The sequence below is a fragment of the Nomascus leucogenys genome, chromosome 9 (assembly GCF_006542625.1).
Source record: "Nomascus leucogenys isolate Asia chromosome 9, Asia_NLE_v1, whole genome shotgun sequence".
Classification (NCBI taxonomy): domain Eukaryota; kingdom Metazoa; phylum Chordata; class Mammalia; order Primates; family Hylobatidae; genus Nomascus; species Nomascus leucogenys.
Window position 1 is genome coordinate 61,363,824 of NC_044389.1, and position 16,474 is coordinate 61,380,297.

Consider the following 16,474-nt stretch of genomic DNA (forward strand, 5'->3'; position numbering starts at 1 on the left):
GCGATCCGGACCCGGAGCCAGCGCGGAGCACCTGCCGCCGGGGCGTACACCTTCGCTCGCAGTTTACTCGCACACCAGTTTCCCGCCGCCGCGCTTCGGGGTAAGTTCAGCTTCTCAGCGCGTCCCCGCGAGCCTCGCCCACCGCCGCCCGCTGACGGGTGGCTTGGGGAGGTCGCGGCGCCTCGCCCAGTTCCCCCGCGAGTGCAGCTCGACCCTGGGCAGGGCTGGCGGCTGGCGCCCGCGCCTGGCCCCAACCCAGCTGCGTGGGTGCGGAGCTGGAGGGACCTCAGTCCCACATTTCAGAGTCGAGGAGACTGGGCCCAGGGGAGGAAAAGTGCCGTTCCATGGGAGGGTCACCCAGGTCTTGGTGGGGCCCAAGCTGATACTCAGCTGTCCTCGCTCCCTGAAAGCTTCGCTTATTACAGCTAGCAGCGTAGGGGATCCACTTAGCCATCTCGGCCTCCCCAGTCCTAAAGATCTAGGGGACAGAAAAAAGCTGGGAGTTGGAAGGTCCCTCGGGTCCCCTGCATCGCAGACGAGGCAGGCTCGGAGGTCTGCTCTGTGGACTTGGAATCGCACCCATCCTGTGAGCATCTTGTCCCCCCTCACATAGGCAATTTATTTTATTTTACATATTTTTTTTAGGAGGTAGAAAAAAGTGGATTTGCATATTGAGGGTTGGAAGTTCAAGAAGTTTGCTTTTTCCTGAAAAGACTAACCGTTTTCTTTGCAACAGAATCCTATTGACTAGATATGAATCATTCCCTTGGCATTTGAGTCACCAGGTGGGAGATTTGGATACTTGATTGCAGATGACCATATATAGGAAATTATGCAGGTGCTGGGAGGTTCTGGGTCGCTGGAGGTCCCTCTGGCTACTGATAAGAAATTGCATAGCCCAGGCCGAATTCTTTCCAAGGATTTGTGTTCCGCACTGACAGCAAGACCCTGCCCTCCGGGAAAGATACATTTACTATGTTCGTCAACATCATTTTTTAAAATGTAACTAATTAAAACGTTACTCCATGAAGATACCACCTTTGGTTTTCACGAAGACAGAAAACTTCAGACTGACCAGAAAGGGAATTTTTAAATGTAAAGAAAACCAGAATCTTGTTCCAATAACTATGTGGTTGTGTGGAGAAACCTGTTTAGAAATAACCGTAGAGGAGGAAGTAAAAGGAAATGATGTAATCCCTTTCAGGAAAGGATACGTTGAAATTCTGTTTAAGTCATTTGGCCTTCGCTGTGGAGTAATTCTTTATATCTTAAAAGGTAAATGATAGATTAGTAATAATTCTTAATAATTTTACAGTTCTGCTGGATCAACACATATTAAGTGTCAGATTTGGTCAGGCGTGGGCCAGGCAGCGGGGTAAGGCAGAAGCATGGGGGTTAGGTTCATACCTTTAGAGTCTAGCTGCCTGGAGGCAGTAGGGTCCCCTCACTAGCTGTGTGACTGTGGGACATTACCATACCTATCTGGCCTCCAGCTTCTTCATATGCAAAACGAAGATGTAATACCTAACTCACTGGATGATTGTGCGGCTTGTATTAAATCATTCATTTAATCAATAAGTTTTTTTTTAATATCTACTGTGCACCAGTGCACACAGATAAGAAGAGTCTCCAGCCTTGTGAAACTGACCTCGTTCAATGCTGGCAACACCTCCTTCACTTTTGACAGATGAGGAAATTGAGTCCCAAAGAAATTGTGTTTAAGAGGCAAAATGAGAACTAATACTACCTTGTTTTCACTGTACGGGTGGTTTGACTTCTGATTTTTAGACTTCATAATAGTTTATCTGGCTGTAACCCCTCATAAGTCAAAGAGCATGTATTTAGAGAGATGTAGTGTTAGACTCTAACTAAAGAGTCGACTGCCCTAGGCTACAGAGAGCCTGAAAAAACCAGGGCGAAATATTTCCAGAGACTAATAGTGTCATTTCCCATTGAACTTTGCTCTGGGGGGTGTCAGGGAATTTTTAGAATATTTTGTTCCCAGGAAGGGTGGGAGCAACTTGCATTTCTAAATCAACCCTGGAGATATGCCAGCATGTTTGAATAATATCTATTTAAGACAAATGTGTCTGGCTTCCCAAAGAACTGTGCCTTTCACCTCTGCACCCCACCAAGGACTGGACCACCTCCTCAAAGAGCAGACATGTCTTTATAACACACTGTAGGCTTGGAGGCTTGTAAAATGTACATGGAGGTTTCACAATCAAGCACAAGGAATCCAACTGAAGGCGGCTAAACTTTGTGTTGATTTGGTGAGGAGGAGCAAAATCCTGTTTTTGTTGTTATTGATCCCCATAGTGGTAGCCTGTCAGTAATCAGCATAGTTCTCCTGGACTTTAAATAAGTCAAAAATTGGCTTTTCAGGAAGTATATTTGTAAACATCTTAAGTACAAAGATTTTTTTCTGTCTCTTGTCTTGAAGTCCTCACAGGTCTAGCACAGTCCCTTGCATATGGTAGATGCTCAGTAAATGTTTGTTTAGCAAATGGGATACCCAATGTCAGATATATCCTCTTCCTGAGTTTTTTCTGTGAATGTTGACATCTGTTTTCTGGATTCAAGATTAAGGGTTGGACTGAGATTGTTGTGTTCTGAATCACATATTGATACCATTTACTAATTATTTTCTTTTAATAGATTAGTGTGATCTCAGCTCAAGGCAAAGGTGGGATATCATGGCTTCTATCTGGGTAAGTAAAAAGTAAGCCTTCACAACACAGTAACATATACGAGTCAAACCAAAACACAGAAAGTCAAGATAGCAAGAAAAATTTTAGGAAAGTTGTTGTTTATCTGGCAAAATTAACATGCTAGAAAAGCCAGAGGATTTCAAAAATAATAACATATTTTAAAAAATGCATTGTAAAGTTACATAGTTAAAATAATTTATGATGACACCAAAGCAGAAAGGTCAAAATCAGATAATAAATTTAGTATATAATTTGGGAATTCATTATATGAAAAAGATGATGTCAGAGAAGAGATGGGTTATCCAATAAATGTTAGGAAAACTTCTAGCTATTTGGGGAAAAAGTAAATCTGTATTCCTTTTTCTGCCTTACAATAAAATAAATTCCATGTGGATAAAATACAGAAATGAAGAAGATGAAATATGAATGGGCTGGGTGTGGTGGCTCACACCTGTAATCCTAGCACTTTGGGAGGCCGAGGTGGATGGATCACCTAAAGCCAGGTGTTCAAGACCAACCTGGCCAACACAGTGAAACGCTGTCTCTACTAGAAATACAAAAATAGCCGTGTGTGATGGCAGACCCCTGTAATCCCAGCTATTCAGGAGGCTGAGGCAGGAGAATTGCCTGAACCTGGGAGGTGGAGGTTGCAGTGAGCTGAGATCACACCACTGCACTCCAGCCTGGGAGACAGATTGAGACTCTGTCTCAAAAAAAAGAAAAAGAAAAAGAAATATGAATGGATTGAAGAATAATCTTGGAGTGGGGAAGGCGCTTACAACTGTGACACAAAACCAAACTCCTAAAAGAAAAATATTGATCTATTTTAACTACATACAAGTTTATAACTATGACAGCCAACAATCCCATTGGTAGAGGCAGAAGACAGCTCACAGGGAAAAAATATTTGCAGCACATTAGACAAAAGACTTGTTTCCTTAACATACAAATAACTTGAATAAATCGGTTTAAAAAATGAACTTGACAGAAAAAGTTGTAAGGGACATAAACAGGACATAAAAAGAATTATAAATATCCAATGACATCAGAAGGTGGTACAAGGTTGGACACAGTGGCTCACACCTATAATCCCAGCATTTCAGGAGGCCAAGGTGGGAAGATCATTTGAGCCCAGAAGTTCGAGACTAGCATGGGTAATACGGCAAGACCCAGTCTCTTAAAAAAAAAAAAACTTTAAAAATTAGCTGAATGTGGTGGGGCATACCCATGGTCCTAACTACTCAGGAGGCCCAGGTAGGAGGATCGCTTAAGCCCAAGAGGTGGAGGCTGCAGTGAGCCGTGTTCATGCCACTGTACTCCAGCTTGGGTGACAGAGTGAAACCCAATTTTTTTTTTTAGATCCTGCATCTCAGAATTGAAAAAAAACATAAAAATCATGATGAGAAACCCTTTTCTACCTAAGAGATTGGTGAAGGTTTAAAAAAAAAAGTAATGTAGAGGATGTGGGCAAGGTGATATTTTTATTCTCTGTTCATGGGAGAGTAAATTTGGTACACTTTTGGATAATATTTTGGCAATATCTATCAGTCCTTAAATGCACATGTCCTTTAAACCCAGTAATTCCACTTGTGGATATGTATCTTATAGATAAACTTGCATAAGGTTGAAAAAATAGGGGCCCAAGTACATTTATTTGTATTAATGAAAACAAACATGCAGACAGCATAAATGTCCATCGATAGGGTAGGAATAAGTAAATTACTCATTTATAACCTATAGGCATTTTTATGTGATCATTAAAACGAATGGGAAAAAAGTGGATCAGCTGTATGTGAATTGACATTAAAAAAGTCCCAAGATGTAATAATTTTAAAAATCAACTTACAGAATAATATGTACTGAGGGATTCTGTTTAAAAGAAAGAACAAAATAAAAAATATACAGAAAGACTATCACATGAAAACTTTGTGGAAAGGTGGAATTGTGAGAAAGGACTTTAACTTTTCAATATATCACCTTCTGTACTGTTTGATTTTTTTTAATCATGAGCATACATTATATTTTATAAGTAAGGGGCAGGGCAAGTTTAAAGAAAAGCCTGTACAGAGATGTGACCATCCCTTGGCTTGGGCAATATGGATGGAAGGTGTGCTGTTAGAAGGCTTTGTTTGGCTCAAATTAATCCCTTCTCACTGGCTAGGAGGCTAATCTCTCATCTTTCATCTGAAATCCCTGCTGCTTTTATGAACATATCATAGAGTCAGATGAAAAAAGGATCTCTCCAAAATGGTGGTGTTAAAAAAAAAAAAAAAAAGTCTCCCTTCTGGCCCTCGCCCATGAGTAAATTGACATGGAATTAGTTGGGCAGGATCTCCCGCTGACACCTTCAAAGGCATGGCACATTTCTGAAGGGCTAGGAGAGACCCAGGTGAGTGTGATCAAGGGTGTATTCATTTCCTATTGCAGCTATGACAAATTACCATAAATTTAGCAATTTAAAACAACATCCATTTATTATCTCACAGTTCTATATGTTAGAAGCCTGAAATGAGTCTCACAGCACTAAAATGAAGGCGTTGTTGGGACTGTGTGCCTTTCTGGAGACTTTGGGAAGAATCCTCTTCCAAGCCTGTTTAGGTTGTTGGTAGAATTTAGTTCCTTGTAGTTGTAGAATTGAGTTCTTAGTCCTTGCTGGCTGCCAGCAGAAGCTGTCTTTGGCTCCTGGAGCCCTTCCTTGTCCTTGTATGTGGCCCCTACATCTCAGAACCAGCAATGATGCATCAAATCGTTCTTGTGCTTGGAATCTCTTCGGCTTTTCTTTCTGGGGAATCTCTTTTCCTTCCTTCTCTTCTCCCTCCAGCTGAAGACATTTCTCTGCTTTTAAGGGCATGTGTGATTAAATTGGGCCCACCTGGATAACATGGGCTAATCCCTGTGTTTTAAGGTCTGGAAACTTAATTATGTTTGCAAAGTCCCTTTCATCATGAAACACAATACATTGACAATTTCCAAGGATTATGGTGTATACATTTCAGGAGGCTGTTGTTCTGCCTACCACGGGGGCTAGGAGTATGGCTACATCAGGGATGGTAGCATTTGGCATCAGATAGCAGGAAAGAGGTGGGGAGGGGCCACAAAGGGGAGGCTAACTTGAGCCTGGAGGGCAAACCCTCACATGGAGAAAGAGGCCCTAGCCAGAGAAGGGCTCCTACTGTCTCTGGAGTTTTTTTTTTTTTTTCCTTGTTTACCTCCTCTCCCTCAATTAAAGAACTAATACATATGAGTGAGATCGCAGAGAGCAAAGATTAAGAACAACTCAGAACCCCTGTGGAAAACAAGATAGCAAGTCTCCAAAAAAGTAAAACTAGAACTCCCACATGCTCTAGCAATCCCATTTCTGGGTATATATCCAAAGGAAATGAAAGCAGGATCTTAAAGAAAGGTATCTATGCACCCATGTTCACTGTAGTACTTTTTACAATAGCCAAGAGGTGGAAGCAGCCCAGTTTCCACTGACAGAGAATGAATAAACAAAATGCAGTACACACACACAATGGAATATTATTCAGTCTTTTAAAAACACATGTTGTGTGACAGGAAGGAAACCCTGTCACATGCTACTATATGGGTGAGCCTCGAGCCCATTATGTTAAGTGAAATAAAGCCAGTCCCAAAGAGACAAAATACTGTATGATTCCATTGATAAGAGGTATCCAAAGCAGTCAAATTCATAGGAACAGAAGGAGACTGGTTGTTAGGAATGAATAAGGAAAGAGAAAAAGAGGAGTTGTTTAACGTGTAGAGTTTCAGTTCTGAAAGATGAAAACGTTCTGAAGATGTTTCAAAACACTGACTATTCTAAGCACTACTGAACTATACACTTAGAAATGGTTAAGATGGTAAAAACCCTCAGATTTCCAATTGTAAGTATTCTTATCACAAAGTTTTATGTGTTTTTTTCTCTCTGCCACACAAAAGCACATACACACTCAAACATAAATAAGCAATCAAGTCCTTGCAGTTCTACAAAACTGTATATGTGGTTATGTGTATGATTAGTTTATTACAGTGGTATGATCAAGGGAGAAGTCATTAGTTGCAATTTCAATGCATTACCATTGAAGATGAAAGAATGGCTGGTTTGTTAGGTCTTTTATATTCTATCTAGGGGTGCTGCAACCCTACCATTGTTTCAGATGAATCAACAATCTGTGTTGCATTAGTATTTCCTTTGTTTGCAAATTTTGAATATCTCTGTTCAGACCTATGTTCTACCACTTCACCCTTGACGAAAGGGTCTGATATCTTATTGGTCTGTACTCCTTGGACTCAGGGTCCCTTGTCATATGTTGCCTGTAGGTCCATAGCAAGCACTCAGGAAGCTCACAAATTAGAATGTCTTAGAACATGACTTTTTATTAAGCTACCACAGCAGTAATTTTTCTGCGTACCTTCTGTTATACAATACTGGCCTTCTTATGTAAATACTCTGAGCTCTTTCCTCCTTGATCAATTCCTAACTTACATTTACAGAATAATAATAAATGTAATTCCTATTTGTTTGAACTCTCAAATTAGAATTTTTATTATGGTACTAGAATTTTTCTTTCCTTTTCTTTCTTTTTTTTTTTTTTTGACAGAGCTTCACTCTGTTATTCAAGCTGGAGTGCAGTGGTGCAATCACAGCTTGTGGCAGCCTCAACCTCCTGGGCTCAAGCGATCCTACTGCCTCAGTCTCCTGAGTAGCTGGGACCACAGGCGTGCCCCACCATCTCCAGCTAATTTTTAAACTTTTTTGTAGAGATGGGGACTCACTGTGTTGCCCAGGATGGTCTTGAACTCCTGAGCTCAACTGATCCACCCACATTGGCCTTCGAAAGTGCTGGGATTACAGGTGTGTGCCACCACACCCAGTGGTGCTAGAATTTTTTAAAATTAACTCACAATCTTTGTAATCACCATGAACTGTTATTAACATCCTAACTTGGTATACATTCCCCTTTCACCACTCCAAACTCCAATTTACAAAATGAGGAAAGGGAATGTAGAGCCACTCTGCAACCAAGGGATAAGAGAAGTTTTATAAAAATATATTACCTAAATACAAGGCCTACTAACTTTGTTTTGAAGTTCATCCAAAACAGTTAAACAATTAAAGCAGCAAGTACCTAGTGTAACAGGCTCTGCTGGGAGCAGAATAAAGACAGTCTAATCACAGTCGTAACTCTCCCTTTCAGAACTCCCTAATCGTTTAAAAGGTATGCTTTTGAGCAAATTGCTTAGTCTTTCTCTACCTCAGTTTCCTCGTCTATAAAACAGGTAGGGTAATAGTGCCTGTCTCATCTAGGGTTTGTAAGCATTAAGCCAGTTCATGTAAAATGTATTAGCAGTGCCTGGCATGGAGTGAGCACTCAATAAATGTTAGTTTTAATCAGCACGATTTCAATGTATTAATTTTATTCTAAAATGTATTTCTTGCCAAATAATATCGCTGCAACTGTTTTTGTAGAGGGGCTTCTGCCTATTTCCTGGACCTGATTTTATTACACATCAGTAGTCCCCTCTCCCCATTGGAGTGGTTCTTTCAGCCATCTAAAAGAGGTGGTGTGTCCTCAGTCAGATTCCTTCTGACCACTCTTCTTTTCAATATTTTATAATATTTTAAACACATATATATTTCTAAAGACATAAAATACTCCCTTTCCACTCCTAGTGGGCATACTGGAATACAGTTCTGACACTAACTACCCAGCATTAGCATCAGATTCCACAGGATTAAGGGCTCATTCCTCCACAAAACTGCCCTCACTTCAGATGTCAGTTCAAGTGTCAGGAATCACCTGCACGTCTAGCCAACTGGCTATAAATTTGGGAGTTTCCATGACCCTCTGAAATTAAAGAATTCTCCAGAATGATTCACAGAACTCACTGAAAGTGCTATCCTTATGAATGCAAGTTTATTATGAGGGATACACATGGGAAAGCTCTGGAAGGGTCCTGGACCCAGAGCTTCCATGCCCTCTCCCTGTGGCATCAGGGCACCTCACCCTCCCTTTGTGTCAGTATGTGTTCAATAGCCAGGAAGCTCCTCTGAGCCTCGGTGTCCAGAATTGTAATTGGAGTTCCATTATGTAGGCATGAATGATTGATTAAATTATTTGTTACATGATTGAACTCAATCTCCAGCCCCTCTTTCCTCCTCAGAGGTCTGGCTGACCAGACTTGCAACCCTGTGATCACAGGGCTAATCTTTCTGGAGACCAGCCATCATTCTAAGGCTATCTAAGGGTCTGCCATGAGTCACCCCAATTGCATCACAAAGTCACTCCTATCACTCAGGAAATTCCAAGGGTTTTTGAAGCTCTGTGCCAAGAACCAGTGCAAAGACCAGATACATTCCTAATTATATTACACATATATAACTCACATCAAGGCACACAGTTTCCAATATATATTCTTTTATTTTTGACTAATGTTATATTAAAAATAAATAAAGTTATATTAATACCAATGGCACTGGCTATTTATGTTGATCAGAAGCTCTGATTGTTAGATATATTTTTCATATATGGGAAAAATGGGAAAATGAATTAATGTTTGGTAATAAATATAGATTGGCAAGACAGAATCATTCAAAACATGGGATCCATATAGAAGATATCGAAAAAGGGATCTGCAGTGGTAGAAATGTTGGGGAAGGCTGCCAGGATGGACCCTTGCAGATAGGAAAAGCTAATCCATCATCATGTGTTCATGATGAGAGAAGGCACAGCCTCGCTTCCCTGCTGAACCCTTCCTCTCTGGTGGGAACAAGATTGGTGCAGTCTGACACATGAGGACACAGTCATCTCATTTCCACTGTTAACCCAGAGGAATGGCAGTAGTGGTAGAGGCTCTTAGGAAAGGTGCAATGTGCTAACATGAAGAGAAATTTGGGAAGATAATGCCTTTCAAATTCTGTGCCATGGAAGACACCAGCCCTGGGCATTTGGATGCTGTTGTTCCTGGGTTCAAAGAGTTTGTGAGTGTCCTGTCCAGTTTCATACTTCTTGCTTTGACACAGACGTCCCATTAGACCTTTCTTTCCTGATGTGGTTGCTCTTCTTTGCTATGCAAATTTAAAACGTGTGAGGAGAAACCTGTGTTCATGCATGTGAATATGCTGAACTCCTCCTCTGGTCTCCTTCCCATCTACTACATCCAGGAATGGAAGATCAAGCTTGGTGACTATTTTCACTGAAAGAGACTTTTCACATCCCAAGCAGAACAGGCATCTTTCCTGGTTAGGTGCTGTTCAAGTCTGCTGTGTGTTTTAAACCCTGTTCCCTGAAGCTGCTTTAGGTAAATATTGGCATTCAGACAGGTACACAAATGGTCTTTTGCAGAAAGTTGATTTAAAACAGGTTAGACCTGGATTTCAAATCAAAACATTTAAGCTTTGTTTTGGGACAAAGCCTGGAAAGTTTCTCATCTGAGTGAGAATAGAGAGGCTTCCTAGGAATGAGTGGAATGAACACTAAAAAGCTGTTCTTTGCCATTCTCTGATGTTAGCTCAACTGTGAAGGAGGGAGGGTCCCTGTTTTATATTTAATCATGATAAAACTATAGTATGCCAAGCTAATGTTTAACCATTGGAAAAGCCTGGTAAATCAGAGGTAAAGAGGAAAATAAAAAGCTTTAGATCAGAGAGCAAGGAATGTAAAGTGGAGAAGGTATGATTTGTTCTCTTGAAAGCCTATTTTTTGGTGGATGTAAAGCAGTTAGGAAAAAAAGAAGTATATAGAGTACTGAGCAATAAAATGAATACACAGGTCTCACATGAATTATAAGAGAATAAATCAAAAGAGGAGAAAATTCTCAAGTCCATCCCTTCATTATCAGATCTTTACTTCTTTCATTTGTAACTCTTTGTGTTTGATTCAGTACCTCACGTAGGTTCTGGAGGCATGTTTAAATAGAAGTAGTGACAGCCCCATGTGAACAGGGTTTAAGAAAGATGAAGATTGCATTTGTAGAATTTTTAACATATGGCATGGAGCTCTGAAAAGTCTGACAGTGGCATTTGAGAATTACTGAAAGAAACAGGATGCAGAACAAGAAAGCATTTTTTATTCATTTATTCGCTCAACTAATATTTACTAAATATCTTTTATATGCCAGATATTGGCTCTGGCAACACAGCAGAGAAAGAGAAATAAAAAAGCATGGAGCCTACATTTTATTAGGGAAGACAGACAATAAATGAAGAAATAAATGTACAGTATAAAAAGACAGTTTTAAGTGCTCTGGGGAAAAGTAAAGGTGGATAATAAATATGATGGGGGGTGTGATTTTCTGCTCAGATATATGAGGAGAAGTCAACGTGGCATGAGATGGTGAGCGGAGATAATATCTCAGGAAAGAGCAGCCAGGCAGAGGGAATGACAAGTGTAAGCTCTGAGGCAGATGGGCAAGACACATTTGAATGCAACAGGAGGATTCCCACGAAGCAATAACAGGGATACAAGATTACAAGGGGATTGGAGGAGGTACTACAATTCTCTTTTATGATACTTTAGTATCCTCCAAGGGCCACAGAGAGTCCCAAAAAGTCTTCACATGGACTGTTCAAGGAGTTTCCATTCTCTAGGTTTACTTTACATCGGGAAGCATTCTTAAATCTGCAGCAACTTCTTGTTGGGATTATCGCTTTTTAAAAAAAACTCATAAATAACCCATAAAATAGTCCATCATGTCCGGTAGACATCATTTACCTTGGCCATTTATGTAAGGAGTATTCTGCCCAGAATATTACAAACAGAAGACATCCCTGAGCTCAGTCCCTCACAGGTTTCTCATCCTCATAGGAGTGAGATGGATAGAGTAAGTGTCCCCAAATCCTGCAAAGCCAGTGCTGTGGTCTAAATGTCTGTGTCGCTCCCGGTCTCCCACCAACCTGCCCCTTATTCATAGGTTGAAATCCCGATCTTCAGGATGATTGTGTTGGGAGATGGGGTCTTTGGGAGGTGATTAGGTTAGGTGGGGATTATTGCCCTTTTAAAAGAGGTCTGAGGGAGCTTGGTCACATCTTCTGCCATGTGAGAACACAGCCAGAAGGTGCCATATATGGCAAGAGAGCGGGACTCCGTCTCAAAAAAAAAAAAAAATCTAAGTCAGATCTTGTCACTCCCCTATTCACACTGAATAGAGTCCAAACTCCTTCCACTGGTCCATAGGGCCCTGCATGGTTTGGCCCAACTTCCTTCATGGCTCTTATGTGGAGCCACTCTCTCCAGATGAGAGGTGGAGTTCCCTCCACCATAAAGTGGACCTTAAAGTGGACCTTCACTAGAGACTGAATCTGCTGGCACATTGATCTTGGAATTTTAGCCTCCAGATTTGTGAGAAATAAATTTTTGTTATTTATAAGACACCCAGTTTATGGTATTTTGTTGTATCAGCCTGGAATGCTAAGACAGCCACCGTTCTCTAGCCAAGGGCCATTTAAGAAGATGTGGATTCTGCACTTCAGTGAGCCAAATTCCCTATATTTCTCCATATATCCAGGAAGATATAAATTCTCTATATATTCCTGTTAGATTGCAGGACCCTTAGACACGGACATCTCCCGCAGAAGTTAGACATGCACCGGGCTGAGTAGGTGGCCAGAATAGCCACGTTAGTCTTCAACTTTTTGTGACCCTTGGCCAAGAGGAGAATTTAGTCAAGAACTCTTAATTAGGTTAAGCACTTTACTTTGATTGTAGAACAAAGAGATAATCTACAAATACTAGTGCTAGATGACTCAAAAGAAAATTAACATAAATTATTTATAATCTGCTTTAAACAAATACATGAAAATTATTCTGAGAAAGATGTTCATGTTAATAAAGTCTCTGGGGAGGCCCAGTGTTTCAAGCTCAATCCAGATAGTTGGGTTTGCTACCTTTGTCAGGGAAACCCTGAGCGCTTGGAGAGACAGGAAGGAAGATATCACAGAATCACCAGACACAGTCATGCATTTCATGTCTCCAGTGTACTAGAAAACATTCAGCTTCTGAAGTATCTCCCAAATCTCCCAGAATACAATAGGAACTTTGATTTCTAGACTATTGATACTTGAAGGAAACAATTCATCAGGCAGCCAACTATCCAGTATAGAGCTTGGAGAAAGTCCACACTGTGAGATGTCATTGTCTTGCTTTCATGTTCTTACTTAGCAAACTAATTCACAGTTATGTATTAAGCCCCTATCTGGGGACTGAGCACTGGGCTCCCAGCTGGATAAACAGGAGTGAGTGAAACAAATGTCTCTGGCTTCTGGAATTTTATTTTAGAGGAAGTGGAGAGACAGATACAAACAGCGAGTGGTATTACTCAATGCTGAGTGCCCTAACGATGGAGAGGTGGCTGAGATGCAGAAGACCTACTCAGATCAAGTGCCAAAGAAGGTCTGTTAGAGAAGATGGTCTTTAAGGAGAGGACTGAAAGTAAAAACCATTCCAGATAGAGAGAACAACACAAACCAAGGCATTAAGGTGGGAAAGAGTTCATTGTATACCAGCTTGACCTTCAAAGAACTGCAGTGTGGGAACTCCACCTCTCATCTGGAGAGAGTGGCTCCACATAAGAGCCATGAAGGAAGTTGGGCCAAACCATGCAGGGCCCTATGGACCAGTGGAAGGAGTTTGGACTCTATTCAGTGTGAATAGGGGAGTGACAAGATCTGACTTAGATTTTTTTTTTTTTTTTTGAGATGGAGTCCCGCTCTCTTGCCCAGGCCAGAGTGCAGTGGCACAATCTCAGCTCACTACAACCTCTGTCTCCTGGGTTCAAGCGATTCTCCTGCCCTAGCCTCCTGAGTAGCTGGGATTACAGGTGCCTGCCACCAAGCCCAGCTAAATTTTTGTATTTTTAGTAGAGGCGGAGTTTCATCATATTGGCCAGGCTGGTCTCGAACTCCTGACCTCAGGGGATCCATCCGCGGCGACCTCCCAAAGTGCAGAGATTACAGGTGTGAGCCACCGCACCTGGCCTGACTTAGATCTTTAACAGATCCCTTGGCTGCTATGTGGGAAATGGCTGGAGATGGGAAGTAGGAAGTAGAGAGGGACATGACTCAGATGTTCAAGTACAGGAGAGTGATGATTGTTGTGACTTGGACAAGAGCAGGAGCAAAGAACCTGGGGAAGAGTGCCCATAAGATTATCTTCTTAAAATAGTCTCAGCAGGCCTTGCTGATGGATGGAATTCAGAGGGAAAGGCAAGTGAAGGAATCAAAGGGGACTCCCAGGTTTCTGGTGGCTGATGGTTGATCCTTTTACAGGGATGGGGAAGATTGAGGAAACTGAGCAAATTGGGGATGAGCACAGAAACTAGAGCCAGATTGCCTAGGTTCAAATCCTGGCTGTGCCACAAACTACCTGTGTGACCTTGGCAAATGTCTTAACCTCTCTGGACCCTCTTTTTTCTCCTCTATAAAATCAGGGTATTAATTGTACCTACCTCATAGGGTGGTTTTGAGGATTAAATGATCAGGTATATGTAAAATACAAGTAAATACTATGTAAGTGTCAGATGGGGGAAGAAATAGCTTGGGAGGAAACAATGAGTTGATATATGAGATATCAAAACAAATACATGGAGGAGACATTGAATATACAAGACCAGTGCTCAGAACTGAAGTCTGGGCTAGAGCTATAATGTGGGATTTGTCTGTATACAGAAGAGGGAGTAGAAGAAATAACCCACAGCAGGATTAGAGGGAAAGAAAAGAGAGAGCCACTTTCCACTTTAGAAGTGCCTGCTTTATAGAGGTCAAAGGTGAGTGCATCCTGGAGAGGCGGGAAGAAACCTAGGAGGTGAGGCACAGTAGCCAATGGAAGGCAGGCTAGCTGTGAGTGACACATGCTCTGAGGGGTCAAGGCTTCTTATTATAACTCATGTGTCATGGAAAATACAACATCAATGGCTTGTTTGTTCCTGTCTTCCCTGATTTCTGAATCACATTCATCTTTCTACTCCATCCCACACCCTCCTCTGTTCTCACATTCCAGTCCTCTTGCTCTGACACTGCCCCTGATGATGAAATCACTGTATTTAAAAAAGAAAAGCTGAACTATTCACAATAGCAAAAATATGGAATAAACCTAAGGTTTATCAACAGAGGATTGAATTAAGAAAATGAATATAGAATACTATACGATAGAATACTACTCAGCCACTCAGCCATAAAAAAAAAAATGAAATCATGTGTTTTGCGGGAACATGAATGGAACTGGAGGCCATTATCCTGAGTGAAATGACTCAGAAGCAGAAAGTCAAATACCACATGTTCTCACTTATAAGTGGGAGCTAAACAATGGGTACACATTGATATAAAGAATAGGATAATAGAGATTGAACACTTCAAAAGGTGGGAGGGTGGGAGGGGTTAAGGGTTGAAAATTACCTATTGAGCACAGGGCTCACTAGTCGGGTGACGGGTACACTAATAAAAGTCAAGACTTCACCACTATGCACCATCTGCATGTAAGAAATCTGTACTTGTACCCCCTAAATATTTTTAAGAAATTTAAAAAAGAAAAGCGAAAAGCATGAATATTTTTTCTTTGAGCACAAGAACAAATATAAACATTTTCTTCAGACCTTTGGACACATTACGATCAAAGCCATGTTGTCAGCCTGGCATATCTCAGGCATCCCAGCAGCTGCCAGTCTTGCCTGCTGTGGATGTTCAGCACCGCCTACTCCTTACTGCCCTGTGGGCTGCAGAGCGTGCCTGCGGTGCTGGTGGGAGCATTCTGTTTGTGCATGATCTTCCATAGGCACAGTGATCGTTGCCAGCCAGTGGGACTTCTCCTAGGTGAGGAACCTCTTAGGTGAGGCCCCTAGGATTTGCCCTGTAGGAACTGCTTGGTTACCAGTATTTTTCTCTGGTCCTTACCTGCTGTATTAGTTTCCTAGGGCTGCTGTAATAAAGTACCACAAGCTGCTGGCTTCGAATGACATAAATGTATTATCTCACAGTTCTGGAGGCTAGAAGTCTAAAATCAAGGTGTGGGCAGGGCCATCCTCCCTCTGAAAGCTGTAGGGGAGTCCTTCTTAGCCTCTTCCTGGTTTCTAGTGGTTTCCTGGTATAGAGGAGTAACAGTAATCCCCATAGGTTCTTAGTTGGAAAGCACCTTTGTTACAAAAGACAGATTGACAAGAGAAAACCAGACAGAAGTTTATTAACATGTGTATTTTGAGTGTACATGGAGACACCCAGAGAATGAGTAGTTTTCACAGAGGTGGCTTTGAATTTCAGCTTATATAACATCATCAACAAAGAACAGTACATTTTTGGTAACAAGACAATAGAAAAGGACCTTTGAATCTCTATAGGCAGCAACTTGCGAGTGGGGCTGTGAAGAAAGGCAAATAACTTGCAGATAAAGGTTAGTACAGCTTGCTAATATAAATTCTTCTAATACCATTGTCAGGCTGATAAGGGTCTTAAACTGTCTTCAGTCTTTAACCTTTGTTCTCCCTGGTAGTCAGGAGGGCAGAATACCTTTTGTCTTTATAAATCTTTGTCCTGCTTTTAGGCAAATGGAGGAAAGATATCTCTTGAGTATCTGTTTCTTCTTGTCTTCAACAATCCTTCATATTTTGAAGAGGCACATTCTGGTCTCACATACTGGCAGCTTGTAGCTGCGTAACTCCAGTCTCTGCCTTCACCATCACATCACATTCTTTCTGTATGTCTCTGCCTTTACACGGCTGTCTTATAAGGACACCAGTGGTATTGGATTGGGGGCCTGCCACTGTGACCTCCTCTT

The 16,474-nt window shown here is 41.4% G+C and overlaps 1 protein-coding gene across 2 annotated transcripts in view; it reads left to right on the forward strand.

Moving 5' to 3' along the window:
- ANXA3 (annexin A3) overlaps window positions 1–16,474 on the forward strand; it is a 59,196-nt gene continuing 42,722 nt past the window's right edge. Inside the window, exons 1-2 of one of the 2 annotated variants that reach the window (XM_003265796.3) lie at window positions 1–100; window positions 2,659–2,711. In XM_003265796.3, coding sequence (XP_003265844.1) covers window positions 2,697–2,711 — 15 coding nt within the window. In that variant the 5' untranslated portion in view covers window positions 1–100; window positions 2,659–2,696. Of the gene's footprint in view, window positions 101–557; window positions 587–2,658; window positions 2,712–16,474 lie in introns of those variants that run through there. The other variant, XM_030819039.1, reaches the window with a different exon arrangement.